Source organism: Sander vitreus, chromosome 16, assembly GCF_031162955.1.
Source record: "Sander vitreus isolate 19-12246 chromosome 16, sanVit1, whole genome shotgun sequence".
Classification (NCBI taxonomy): domain Eukaryota; kingdom Metazoa; phylum Chordata; class Actinopteri; order Perciformes; family Percidae; genus Sander; species Sander vitreus.
This window is the reverse complement of record NC_135870.1, coordinates 436,919-451,568: the sequence shown is the minus strand read 5'-3', so window position 1 is coordinate 451,568 and position 14,650 is coordinate 436,919. Positions and strand designations below refer to the sequence as shown.

Genomic DNA, 14,650 nt, shown 5'->3' with positions numbered 1-14,650 from the left:
AAAACATTGTCGGGTTTAAATCGGGCTCGTAATTCCAGTTAATGTGTCGGGCTGGGCCGGGCTCGGACACAACGTGCACGGGCTCGGGCAGGGTCTGGCTTGTTTTTTGGGCACGATATAAGCTTTAATCTGAACTCCTTAGCAAACGTCCATTAATACAACTAATACATCTATTTCCTGGTTCATTAGGCCTTTAGACAGCTGATAGGAGAGAGAACTTGGAGGGTTACATCTATGATGACAGAGTTTGAGCTTAAAATTAAAATGAGCTTCACCTTTACAAGCTGCAACATTTAAGTTATGAAAGCATTAATGCATCAGTAGTAGTATTTTATTTTGAAATGGATGTTTACTGTTGTTAAATTTAGTATTTTTTGTTTGTTGCAGTAACATTTACTTCAGATTTTTAATGCAAGACGTATAGTTGTATCAGAGTATTTGTACACTGTGTAAACTCTGAGACCTTGTATAACTGGTTAATAGGCTACATGGACTGTAGAAGGTTACAGTTTGTTACTGTACAGTACATGTTGACACATCTTCAGCCTGTAAAACACTGTCACAAGAACCACTTCTTCAGTACCAAGTTGATGCCAAAATTATGAAAATGTGACGGTACTCAGAAGCATATACAGCTACAAGTGTTCTAGTCTGAAGAAGATGAGGAGGAACTAATCTCTGAGCACACGCTGACTGAAATATTTCTCTATTAAAATAAGATTATGGAGAACGTGAACTGTCTTTCTACCTTTGTAGAAAGTATTGTAACATGCAAATGGAAGCAAGTTTTATCTTTCTACCTTTGCATGGAGGACTGTAGTGTACTTCACGTAAAAGATGCAAATGACAGCAAGTTAAAAGATGACAAGTGTTCTAGTCTGAAGAAGAAGAAGAGGAAGGCCTACCAGCACATACGGACAATAGCTCCTAATCTCAGAGCACACGCTGACTGTTTGAAACATTTGTCTAATGAAATAAGATTAAGGAGAACATGAACTGTGTCTTTCTTTCCACCTTTGCATGGAGGACTGTAGTGTACTCCACGTGCAAGATGCAAATGACAGCAAGTTAATATTTTCCCAAACTATCTGCTCCTCCCGTCTGGTCACCTTTGAATGGAGAACTGTTAATGCAAATGACAGCAAGTTAATATTTTCCCAAACTATCTGCTCCTCCCGTCTGGTCACCTTTGAATGGAGAACTGTTAATGCAAATGACAGCAAGTGTCTCTCTTTCCACCTTTGTAGAAAGTATTGTAAGATGCAAATGACGGCAGGTTAACTATCTACTCCTCCGTCTGGTCAGGTGACCTCACCCACGCCAGGCCTCTATGGCCCCCAGGTGGACCACCCCACAGTTTGAACACCAGTTACAGAATCTGGGTTTCTCTGAGTCCAAATCCACCTGAAGGCCAAGTTCAGTGTCAACAAGTTAACGAGTCTGATCTCTGCTGTCTTCCCTGTTTCTCAGTTAAAGTTTGGACCAAATGTCTCTCTACCTGTCTCTCTCTTCTTGAGTCCAAACAGTTTGTGAGAAAGCAGACCCAGCTGGGCCCTCTGACCTCCTCCTCCACCTGTCTCACTCATCATACTCTGGTCTGGGCCTTTAGAGAGACATTTAACATTTACAACTAAAACCAATCCCTCAAACAAACACACACACCAGAGGAGATTAAACACGGCTTTAAACAGGAAAGGGATTTGAAAAGTGAGGACCAAATAGAACTTCAAATGTCAAAACTGTGATCATAGTGGATCATTTTACATCCACCTGCTGCCTTGTAGTTTGAGACACACACAGTACAACATACACTACTACTGCTACTAATACTACTAGGACTACATACAGTTACTGTTCAGTAATATACTACAAGTACATCAGCCTTATTGTACTCTAATGATGCCTGGAGTAAAACCCATCACCCAATGGGAGTAACCAGTTAGGAAAGTTTTGCATACAGCTCTGCAGAAGTGCATCGCAACGTGTAACCTGCTGACAGTTTCATGCTCAGGTGTTCTTTTTGACCATGTATGGAGAGGTTTCACCTGCAGGTTTTTAGAAACCGCCCCCCAGATGGAGGATAAAAAGATGCTGAGGACTCTGAGGACGCGGCAGTCGTCTTTTAGAGACGTCTTGGACATCGTGTTGAAGACCGAGATCAACACAGTTCCTCTTTTTTACGGAGTTGTGTTCTGCTCTTTTGATTGCTTTTATTTCAGCCTCATAGACATTTTTCTTTTAATAATTTTCATTCTTTTTAATCGTTTGTAACCATTTAACCTTTTTAATTTAATAAACCGAGTAGACTGCTGCAGCTTTCTTCTGTTTTTGGACATCCTGCACCTTTGTATCTGAGGTTTCTCCTTCAACACTCAGGTACGGACCCTGTAAATGTCTAACCGTTCTATCAATTGTGAGAAAAGATCATCTTTCTCTGTCAAAAAAAACTCACTTTTTAAAACCTTGTGTAATAGCGATGATAAAAACAGGATGATGTGAACTTGAAGTGAATGTGGCGTGTAACTGTTGCTGTCATTGTGTGTTTTAGGGAGTCATGTGGAGGATTTTCCTGACGGTCAGTCTGCTCTGCTGGAGCGCTGACGGACAAGACGTGACCTGCAAAAACCACAACGGTGTAGCAGTGGACTGGTGAGACAACACTCACAAACTACAACGATTGACGATTTTCTCTGAACTTTTTATAGTCTAATATCACTGATTTGTAGATTTATGGAAAAATAGAAAAGACTAAATCCATAATGAATATAATCTTAATTGCAGCCGTAGTCTGTCGATTATTTTCACAGTTAATCAATTAGTCTAAAAATTATCAGAAAATAGTGAAAAACTACTTCCCCCACAATGCAAAGGGACGACTTCAGATGTCTTGTTTTGAGAAAATGAATTAAACATCGTGTTAGAGAAAGAAAATCTTCACATTACAGAAGCTGACAGGTCCAGTTTGGCCAACAGCTGCAGAGATGAATGGATTAGTCCTCAACTATTATATATTATGACCAACAGCTGCAGAGATGAATGGATTAGTCCTCAACTATTATATATTATGACCAACAGCTGCAGAGATGAATGGATTAGTCCTCAAATATTATATATTATGACCAACAGCTGCAGAGATGAATGGATTAGTCCTCAACTATTATATATTATGGCCAACACTCAGAGATGAATGGATTAGTCCTCAACTATTATATATTATGACCAACACTCAGAGATGAATGGATTAGTCCTCAAATATTATATATTATGACCAACACTCAGAGATGAATGGATTAGTCCTCAACTATTATATATTATGACCAACAGCTGCAGAGATGAATTTGTCGCTTTTTTTGTTGTGTTGGCTAAAAAAACGTAAATTTAAAGCCCTGCATACAAGGTACAGGTGTGTTAAAGCTGCAAAGAGTAATGGATTAGTTGTCTATGAAATTAATCTCCAACTATTTAGATAATCCATTAATCAGTTTGAGTCATTATTTATGATAAAACAGGTAAACTAGTGTGATGTCAGCTTGTTAAATGTGAATATGTTCTAGTGTCTTCTCTCCTCTGGGACAGGACACTGAATATCTTTGAGTTGTGGACTAAACGAGATATTTGAGGACGTCATCTTGGGCTTTGGGAAACACTGATCCACATTTTAGAGAAAGAACAACTCATCCATTCATCCAGAACATAATACACACATTAATTGACTCGTTAGTTGTCCTTTTCATTTATATAGTCTAAATTCACAGATTAAAAACTGGCCTCAAGAGGTTTTATAATCTTTACAATCTACGGATTATTAATGATAGACAGACAGTACTGCTGCACCAACACTACCTCATGTTACACAAGACAAGTTACAACACCACAGGAAAGCTGACTGTAGGAGCAACTTTTAGTTTTATATAATAAACTATTTTGAAACAATCCAACAACATTATAATTACCAGTAAAACTACAGATATCTTGGACAACTCTCAGAGGTAATGTCAAAGTGCTTTACACAGAACAAGCTATAAAACAAAGCTAAAATAATAATAGTTATTTATATTTAGCCACAGCTTCATCAGTTCACACTAACATTTCTTTAGATATTCAGATACAGACGCAGAGCGTACAGACGACATGCAGAGAAAAAAAGAGATTTTGAGAAAAAAAGAAAAAAGATTATTAAAAAGATTATTAAATAACATTTGAAAAACCTGTATAAACTGAACACCAAAAAACAATATCAACTCTGACACCACTGACAACATTTCTATAACCGTCACAGAGGACAAATGCAACTCTTTTCTCTAATTTTTTCAATCCAAAATAAACACCATTTACAACTTGACCACCTCCCCTGCTCCTTCAACCACCACACCTGCCTCCCCCCCTCCACCCTCTCAGTCACTCTCTCATTTCTATCTGCTGTCCCCTGGCCCTGGTATAAACAGCTGATCCCATCCCATCAGCTTTCATTAAGACCCGTCTACCATCCATCGCCCGCTCATCACTACAATCATCAATTCCTCTCTCAGTCCCGGATCAGTCCCCACAACACTCAAGCTTGCATCAGTCACCCCCATCCTTAAGAAACCTGGTCTAAACCCGGACACCAAGTCCAACTTCCGACCCATATCCAACCTCCCCTTCCTATTAAAAATCCTGGAACGTGTTGTCGCTGTCCAAATATAAACCCACCTATCCTCCAATAACCTGTTTGAACCATTTCAATCTGGATTCCGCTCACAACACAGCACTGAAACAGCCCTTCTCAAAGTCACCAATGACCTCTTCCTGTCATCTGACTCTGGCCACCTCACCATTCTTATCATGTTTGACCTCACTGCAGCCTTCGACACCATCAACCACTCCATCCTCCTCTCCCGACTGGAAACCTACTGCAACATCAGTGGCATCGCACTCTCCTGGCTCCATTCCTAACTCACCAACAGACAACGGTTCATATACATCAACAACTGCACCTCCTCCATTGCTCCTCTGTCACAAGGCGTCCCCCAAGGTTCGGTGCTTGGTCCTCTCCTTTTCATCCTGCCACTCGGAAATATCACAAGCAAACATGCTACTTCCACTGCTACGCCAACGATGTCCAGATCTACATCTCTACCAAATCCATCACCACAGCTACATCCTCCACCCTGACCAACTGCCTCACCGATATGTAAACCTGGATGCATACCAACTTCCTCCAAATCAACTACAATAAATCTGACTTAATGCTCATCGGCCCAAAATCCCTCACAAAGAACACCCATATCTTCGGTCTCACTGTCAACCACTCCACCCTGTCTCCATCCCCAGACATCCATAACCTGGGAGTCATCTTCGACAGAAACCTCACTTGTGAAAACCACATCAACCAAATAACCAGAACTGCTTTCTTTCACCTCAAAAACATTGCCCGTCTCCGCCCATCACTCACCTTCTCTGCTGCCGAAACGTTAATTCACACCTTCATCACTTCCAGAATTGACTACTGCAACAGCATCCTCTATGTTTCATCTGTTGAAGCCTTAAATAAACTCCAATACATCCCAAACTCTGCTGCCCGTCTCCTCACACACACCCGTTCCCGTGATCACATCACTCCCGTCCTTCAGAACCTCCATTGGCTCTCTGTTTCCCAGCACATCCAGTTTAAAGTCCTCCTCCTTGCCCACAAAGCCCTCCATAACCAGGCTCCTTCCTACCTCACAGACCTGCTCCACTTCCATCCCCCCCGTAACCTCCGCTCCTCTGACGCAAACCTCTCCCCACCACTCAGGACCACACACCATACCTGGTAAAGAGCTTACACCATTGCAGCCCCCTCCCTCTGGAACTCCCTACCCATACACATCCATAACTGTACTGACCTGGACACATTCAAAACACTAATCAAAACACACCTCTTCAGATTAGCTTTCCACATACAATAGTCTTACATTGCTTACCTGATAGTTACTGGTTTTATTGTTTGTAATTGCTTAATAAGCTTGTTTTATGTATTGGTTTCATTGCTTATCTGTTTACTGTAAAGTGTCTTTGAGTACCATGAAAAGTGCTTTATAAATAAAATACATTAGTATTATTATTATTAACATTGATTGAGTAAAAGGGCCAAAACTGGTCTACGTTGACTGTAGCGTCTCCTAATAGCCAATCTTCACCAAATTTGGTATGGAGCCTCAGAACGGCATCATTACTATGGCAGAGAAATTGCAATCGTAAATGTCCCATTTGCATGCATTGAGTTATTGGCCAAAACACATAAACGTTGATTATAGCGCCCCCTAGTGGCCAATCTTCGCCAAATTTCGTACAGAGCATCAGTTATTTTGCTGATAGCAATGGCCGAGATATGATAAAGTTTGTGTTTGGTAGCTAGCTAGAAAAATTAGTTTGGTCGTCAAATGCACATACTTTAACCTAGCAAAATTCTTTTGATAACTTTTGGTCACGTCCATCTGGAGATGCTACCTACCAGGTTTCATGCAGATTGGTCGCACGGCCTAGGACGAATTCGAAAAAGTTGGTTTTACACATTGTGTAATATTGCGAAATAACTTCTTAGCGAAAATGGGCGTGGCCTATATCATCAGATTCAGCTTGATTCAAGGAACATGTGGTTTTTCTAATGTACGATGTGTAATGTGGGAGTTAAAAGCAAAAACACATTATAGCGCCACCTAGTGGTCCACATGTGTAATTTTTGGTAGGTGAGGTCCATGACCCATTGTACATATACCCTGTAAATTTTAAGTTGCTCACAGTAGTGTAAGTGGTGAATCCAAACGTGGGTGCCTTAGGCCACGCCCACTTCGACCAATCAGTACCCCACTGTAGGGGTCGACTCAGGAGTGGCCTTAGATGGTATCCTCCAAATGTCGTAAATATCAGCTGAGCCGTTAATGGGATATAAAGTTTTAGTACTTGTATCCCCCTGCCAATTTTTGCAAAATGTGTGGGGACCTCCAGAGGGTCATGGCAAACAAGAATCTAAAGTTTCGTGTTGATAGCATTTATTTTGGCCAAGATATGGCAAAGTTGGTGTTTTCATAGTTAGCTACACAAATTTGTTCGGGCGTAATATGCACAAGTTTTATCCTATAAAAATTCTTTTGATAACTTTTTGTCAGGATGGTCTGGAGATGCTATGTCCCAAGTTTCGTGCAAATCGGTCTCACAGTCTAGGAGGAGTTTGGCGAAGTAGGTTTTCAATAAATCACAATTTTTCACGCATAAAAGTCTAGGTGGAAATGGGCGTGGCCTATATCAGGAGATTCAGCTGAATCCAGGGAACGCGTGGATATATGGCTTTTGAATGTGCAATGTACAGTTTGGGATTTATAGGTCCAAACGCGTTTTTTTTCTTCTGCTATAACGGAAGTGTGTCCATTTTTCTCTCCGCTGAGGGTGCAGAGTTTTGGACCAGTCCTGAAAATGGCACCCTGCCACCATGTAAGGTTTAGGCTGTAGCGTGCGTTTCATCAACGGAAGAAGAATAATCTTTGCGAAAACAAAAGCTACGCAGTTCTTACAGCCTCGGGCTTGGACCCCTAATAATCCTTATGAAAACAATAAGGTTTTCAGTTATAAACCCTATTGTTACAATCGGGCGGTAGCAAAGCTACGCGGTTCACGCAGCCCAGACTCGGGCTTGGACCCCTAAATAAATGGCTACTGTTTCACAGTACTGTGCAGGGTCCGAAATTAACACAGTTGCCAAAATGTGGGGGTGGGCTGACACACAAACGCACAAACACTTGCGCACACACCACATCTTCTGTTTACTGATAGCTAGTGTTCAACTCAGGTTAATTAATTAGCTAGTAAGGTGCGATTTTTGGCAGCCAGCCTTCCAAAAAAAAAAGCGCAGGAAAAGGAGTCTCATTTCATCTGTCCAGAAGGCTCTGACACACTTTCAGCACTCCGTGTCCGCAGACAGCTGTAGGCTTGCACGGGTTAATGTTTTGTGCATTGTTGGAAACATGCAGCCACTTTCCTGAAACCGCGCGCGGGAATAACACAAGTCCACAGCGGACCGCGGCGTATGTCCGAGCCTGTCTCCAGCGCCTCCACCTGCAGGTTGTCAGCTGTGTGTCTGCCTGCTATACTCTCGGACGGCCGATTTAACTCGCCGCTCCGCATCAATATAGTTTCATGTGTCACGTAGCTCTCCACAAGCAAAAAAGTAGAGGAGCTTAAAACACAACTTGCGATGTGATCTTGTGTGTGTGGGAAGGATAACTCTGGGAGCTGGAAGGGGTGTGTCGCGATACTGCCTTCTCACGCCGCAACACAGGTTTGTGGATCTGAGTGTCGCGCTTTTGTTGTTATATTGCATATCATTACAGCCCTAATATTCAGGGTGTAGAGAGAAGTCTGGTCACTCTAAACATGATTCAAGATTCAATATATTAGATTTATTGTTTACTGCTCATGAGTGTCTGTCCTCCAAGCATATTGATGTTTCTCTTCTCTGCTCATCATCAGGTACATCATCTACAAGGCACCCAAACTGAATAACATCAGAACTGAGGGTTTGGAATATCTTTACATTGATCCAGCTGGGAAGAAGACCTATAAAGATCACAATAAGCTCATCAACAATGACAAGGGTGTCCTGGCAAACACCCTGAAGCCCATTTTTACCAAATCAATGGTGAGAATCATGTTAAACTGCAGCTCTGTTTCTGCATGTTTCCATGACTCAAACTGATGTATAGATATTATGGTCTGTACTAATTATAAAGCATCAACTATCTTTCATCAAAAATATCTCAATGTGCTCTTTTGAAACTGTTCAACACACAACAGATGAGCAACTGAACAGCAGTTTAAAGCTCCCATATGATGCTCATTTTCAGGTTCATAACTGTATTTTCAGGTTGTACCAGAACAGGTTTACATGGTTTCATTTTCCAAAAACACCATATTGTTGTTGTACTGCACAGCTCTCTCTCACTGCTGCAGATCCTCTTTCAGCTGGTCTCTGTTTCAGCTACAGAGTGAGACCTCTTTTCTTCTTCTTCTTCTGTACTATCTTTGATTGGACTTGCACATGCTCAGTAGCTCAGATGTAGCTCATGTCAGCTAGCTAGCTCCATAGACAGTAAAAGAAAGGCTGTTTCTCCACCTTCAGTCAGTTACAAGGCAGGATTAGCTGGGAGACTTCTTCTAAATGAGGGCGCACATGGAAGTAGTTCTTTTGGAGATTATGGTGAACTGGTGTGTGTTGTAGCAGTGCTTTGCTATTGAGAACGAGGTAGCATGCTAGCGTTAGCATTAGCATGCTAATGCTACGAGCTAATGGTTGCGGTTAGCCAGCTCGTTTCGGCTGTAGCAGTGCTTTGCTATTGAGAATGAGGTAGCATGCTAGCGTTAGCGCTAATGGTTGCGGTTAGCCAGCTCGTTTCGGCTTGTGACGTCACAAGCCGTGCCGATTTTGAACAGCTCACCCGGAGACTGAAGGCAGGACACATTCAGAAACCGTATCTAACTCAGAACAGCATGGATGGATTTTTTACAAAGTTAGTATGCGTGTGGAAGCACCAGAGACACTAAAGAACACCCCAAATCCCAGAAAAGGTGATTTATTTTCATAATACGAGCACTTTAAAATAAAGAGGTTTACTAGATATGTTGTGTTGTTGTGTGATGAATGATGAATTTATTCATGTGAAAAATACCAACTGAGAATTTATCGACTGACAGAAAAAAGTTATCTCAACAGTATTTGTTTATCCCGAGAACATGTTCCATTACTCAGGTGTTTTCAGCAGCTGCCATATCTGAGGCCCCACCCTCAGATATGGCAGCATGGTGGCCCAATGGTTAGCACTGTGGCCTCAAGAAGGTTCTGGGCGTTACGGGCATTTCTGTGTGGAGTTTGTATGTTTCCCCCACCATCAACAATCAACAACCACCATGTGACAATAGTCACATACATGTAAAGTACCTTTACCTTTAGAAAATGAATCCAATCCAGTTGGTAATAAAAACCACAACCTTTTAAAAAATATATATATATAGGCTTGAAGAAAAATACCTCTTTGGATTGGTAATAATTAAAACATGTTTCTTCTCTTCATTCTGCATCATTTATAGACAGACAACTTTGGATTCATCACCTACAACGACCAACCTCCTCCAGATGAAAAGGGTGTAAAGCCTTCTGTTGCCTCTAAGTTTGGTCACAGTAAAGGTGAGTAGAGGAAGCATCACTCTCACAGGAAACATCTCTCTGAACCTCCATCAGGTTTTCATCACAGAGGACAGAGTCGCTGCTCTTTTATCTGTTAGTTTAAAATATTAAACACAGTCAGGAAATTACATATTAGGATTTTAAACAATTATCAGCCAATATTTATCTGTCTATCTGTTGATGTTTCAGGAGTTGTGATGATGGATAAAACTACAGGAGTCTGGCTCTTACACAGCGTACCACAGTTCCCTTTCAAAAGAGATAAAAATAACTTCTACCCTGACAGCGGAGCAGCAAAAGCTCAGACGTTTATCTGTGTAACATTCAAGTACAACCAGTTCAAAAAGATAGGTAATGTTATCAGTTAAATATTCATATTTATGGTCTTAGTGGTTGATTTGAATATGATCTTAATGTTGTCTTGTTGTACTATTTGAAGGTCAACACCTGCTGGACATCAGAGCTTTCCCGTTTGATCATCAAATTCCAGAAGGCTTCTATACAGAGCTCAAAGATGTTAGAAATAAAATGGTCCAAACAGGAAATAACATCAATATCCAGGACCTGACATCAGCAGGATTAACATCAGCAGCAGGAACATTGTTTCGTAGCTTTGCTAAAAAACAGTATAAAGGTGAGATATCTGCATGATGGTTTGGATCACATTACCTAACTTAGGAAAGACAAAGTTACAAAGAAAAGAGAGATTTTTACTGTGGAAATCAAATGTTATGTGAACTGGTTGAGAGAAGCTTATCTTAATGATTGAGTACAGCCTGGGACTGGTTAGAACTGGTTATGTTTAAATGTGTGTAGCTGCTGAAGATCACTGACTTCATGCTTCAATAGTCTTCAGAAAGGAAACCTCCCAAATGTTCCCATCAAAGTGTCAGAGACTCTGCGCCTCAAGTGAAACAGTGTTTTTAGGGGTCAAAGCCCGAGGCTGTGTGAACCGCTACACAGCAGGGAAGTGGAACCCTATTGTTTTCGCAAAGATTATTATTATTATGGGTCCAAGGGGGCATGGGAACCACGTTTGCATTCCGGTAAGACTTTTATTATTCTTCCTTCAATAAAAGTCATACTGCAGCCTACACCATACAAGTTATGCACGTGAAACTTTCACGGCTGGCACAGACTGTGACACGTAACTCAGACCAAAAAAAACCACCCACTTCCACCACTAGGTGGCGCTGTAGCAACAAAAAAAAAAGCTACTTTGCCGAACTCCTCCTAGACCGTGCGACCGATCTGCACGAAAAGTAGCATCTCCAGACGGACCTGACAAACAGTTATTAAAAGAATTTTTCTAGGAAATTTTTTTTGCATATTATGCACGAACAAATTTGTGTAGCTAACTATGAAAACACCAACTTTGCCATATCGCGACCAAAATAAATGCTATCAACGTGAAACTTTAGATTCTTGTTTGCCATGACCCCTCTGGAGGTCCCCACACATTTTATGAAAAATGGTCACTAGGGGGCACTACAAGTAGAAAACATTTAAATCTCATGAACAGCTCATCCAATTTTTATGAAATTTGGAGGGTCTAGGTCCACTCCTGAGGCCACCCCTACATATGTACAATGGGTCATGGACCTTACCTACCAAAAATTACACACGTGGACCACTAGGTGGCGCTATAATGACATAAAACATGTTTTTGCCTATAACTCACGCAATACTCATCACACATTAGAAAACATCCACGTGTTCCTTGAATCGAGCTGAATCTGATTATATAGGCCACGCCCATTTCTGCTAAGAAGTTTTTTCGCAATATGCAATACCAACTTTTTCAACTCATCCTAGGCCGTGCAACCAATCTGCACAAAACGTGGTAGGTAGCATCCCCAGATGGACCGGACCAAAACTTATCAAAAGAATTTTGCTAGGTTAAAGTATGGGCAATTCACGACCAAACACATTTTCCTAGCTAGCTACCATTAACTTTATCATATCTCGGCCAATTTAAATGCTATCAGCAACAAACTCGATATTATTGTTTAACATCCCACTACGATGCTCTGTACCAAATTTGGCGAAGATCGGCCATTAAGGGGCACTATAACAAACGTTTATGTTTTTTGGCAAATAACTCAATGCATTTCAATGGGAAATTTGCAACTGCAGTATCTCTGCCACAGTAAATGCTATCAATACGAAACCTGTGATGCTCGTTCGGCATGCTGCTCTGAGGCTCTGTACCAAATTTGGCAAAGATCGCCATTAGGGGGCTATTGTTAACGTAGACCAGTTTTGGCTCGCTCTCTGGGTCGTCAGGGGCAACTCGCGTTGGGGGCGACTGGTGCCGGGAAGCTTTGACCCCGTCATAACTGCTTGCAGTTCTAGTTTAAGTCTGTGGCTATGTCTGTAAATGTCAGAGATATTATGGACTGTAATACCAAAATACCAATGAACACCTGCCACAGATGTAGAGAACATTACACAAACTGACAATTTGGGTTTTTTCAGGACCTTCTGGAGTCGGAAAGTTAAGGCATCGAAGAGTCAAAGTCCTACCCAAAGCCAAACCCAAACCTGCTGGTAACTAATAAACATTAATGAAATGAATATGAATATGAAGGTAAATATGGTGCAAATTGTATGTTGAAATTTGCAACAACCTTTTTCGTTGTTTTCGCATTTTGCACTATATTTACCTCCATACCAATGAAAACCTGCCTCAGATGTGAAAAAGATGACACAAACTGACAATTCTACTGTTTGTTTTTCAGTACATAAAACAATAACGAAAGGACATAAAGCAGGGACCAAAGGTAACAAAATACCAATGAAGACCTGTTTCAGATGTGAAAACGATGACACAAACTGACAATTCTACTGTTTGTTTTTCAGGACCTTCTGCAGCTCGACTGGTGGCACTTAGGGACCCAAAAAGATTTGGTAACTATGTTGTTCTCATTCACTAAAAGTATTTTAAACTCATTATTTTCATATACAGTGCTGCTCATAAGTTTAAGAACCCATGCTAAAGTTGACTAAAAAGAGGAATCATCTTTTGGAAATTGATCTTAATGCCTTAATAAAAACAATGAGGAAAAATCCAATCTTTAAGGACACCAATTATCTTTGTGAATGAATAATGTATCATAAATAAATAAATGTTCTTCCTTAAAATACAGGGGGCATAAGTCAGTACACCCCTATGTGTGTGTTTAGTTTGATTGAGTGTGTTGTGCAGTGTCCTACAGTATTTTGTGTAACATCAGTCAGCTTTGAACTGTCAGGATGTGATCAGTTTCTGTAACATGACTCGTGTGTTGTTGTTCTTGCAGTTGGAGATCTTTACCTCACTATTGCAGAGACATACAGGACTGATGTAAGAGTTCAGACCTGGGGCTGCCAGCTTAACCGTGACAGTTCCTACTGCGTACAAAATCAACGTCAAGTGATCAATATTGAATCTGTAAAAACTGATCTGGGTAACGGGGAGTTTAAGTGGATGACTAAGAATGATCATTCCAAGTGGTGTGTAGCAGATACTAAGCATTCGGATTTGATCTGTATCGCTGATGTAAACAGAGCAATCACCCAATATGAAAGGCCGGGGGGCGGACTGTGCTTCGAACACAAAGAGGCAAGTGAACTATTTAAAGGTCTTATTGATGAAACTGAGACATGCCGACTTGGAACTATTACCTCTAAGCATCGCCGTGACACTGACTCTGATGCCGACTGTGACGTGGATGACCCTGATGCCATGGATATTGAAAATGATGACCCTAATACTATGGATATTGAGTGATAAATATTGATTGAGTGATGAAGAAGAACAGGTCTGATCGTCCATGTTTCAGAGCGTTTCTGTCGACATGTTACGGTCCGGTTAGTTTCAGCGGTCAGTTAACTGCTGACGGAGAGTTAGGGCATCACTGCTGTTGCTATGGTTATCTTCAGTTTTAAATACCTTGAGACCAGCCAATCACAGACCAGGGTTTCCTCTGACGACTGTAACATGAGCTGAAATGTCTGTCGGATTAAATAAATAAAGTGTGATAAACATTTTTGTGCCTCCTTTTCTTCAGGTTCTCTGCAGGGTTAATTATGTTAATTTTAAGATTTCGACATTTAAAAACCTTTTTAATATCACACAGACTGCTGTTTATTAACCTCACCATCACTTCACGATTTCAATTTTAATATGAAAATCAATCGAAATGAGCTTTAGATTTAGACTCGAAATCAGAAGTAGGATCTGTGAATCCCCAGAATTGTTTTCTCTCTCCATCCCCTACTTGTTCACATTAGAGGGTGACATGGGAATCAATTGTCGCTCCCATCCCATCCCTATGTTGTCTAAAGTTATCAGACCCCCCTGTTGCACATTTGGTTAATCACGGTCAGATCACTGAGGTTGCCTCGGAAATTTAGGCTACACTGTACATACATACATTACCTGTCTAGGTAACATGTACTACCTGCAGG

General features: G+C 41.0%; 1 protein-coding gene across 1 annotated transcript; it reads left to right on the top strand.

Annotated features, from left to right (window-relative positions):
- The first annotated feature begins 2,113 nt into the window (after window positions 1-2,113).
- Window positions 2,114-14,229, top strand: LOC144531788 (deoxyribonuclease-2-beta-like). Its single transcript, XM_078272086.1, has 10 exons — window positions 2,114-2,376; window positions 2,549-2,649; window positions 8,488-8,656; window positions 10,102-10,198; window positions 10,388-10,549; window positions 10,638-10,832; window positions 12,677-12,748; window positions 12,940-12,981; window positions 13,061-13,108; window positions 13,501-14,229. Exons 2-10 carry the CDS (start codon window positions 2,555-2,557, stop codon window positions 13,968-13,970), a joined length of 1,350 nt encoding a protein of 449 aa, XP_078128212.1. The 5' UTR covers window positions 2,114-2,376; window positions 2,549-2,554; the 3' UTR covers window positions 13,971-14,229.
- Window positions 14,230-14,650: the final 421 nt, after the last annotated feature.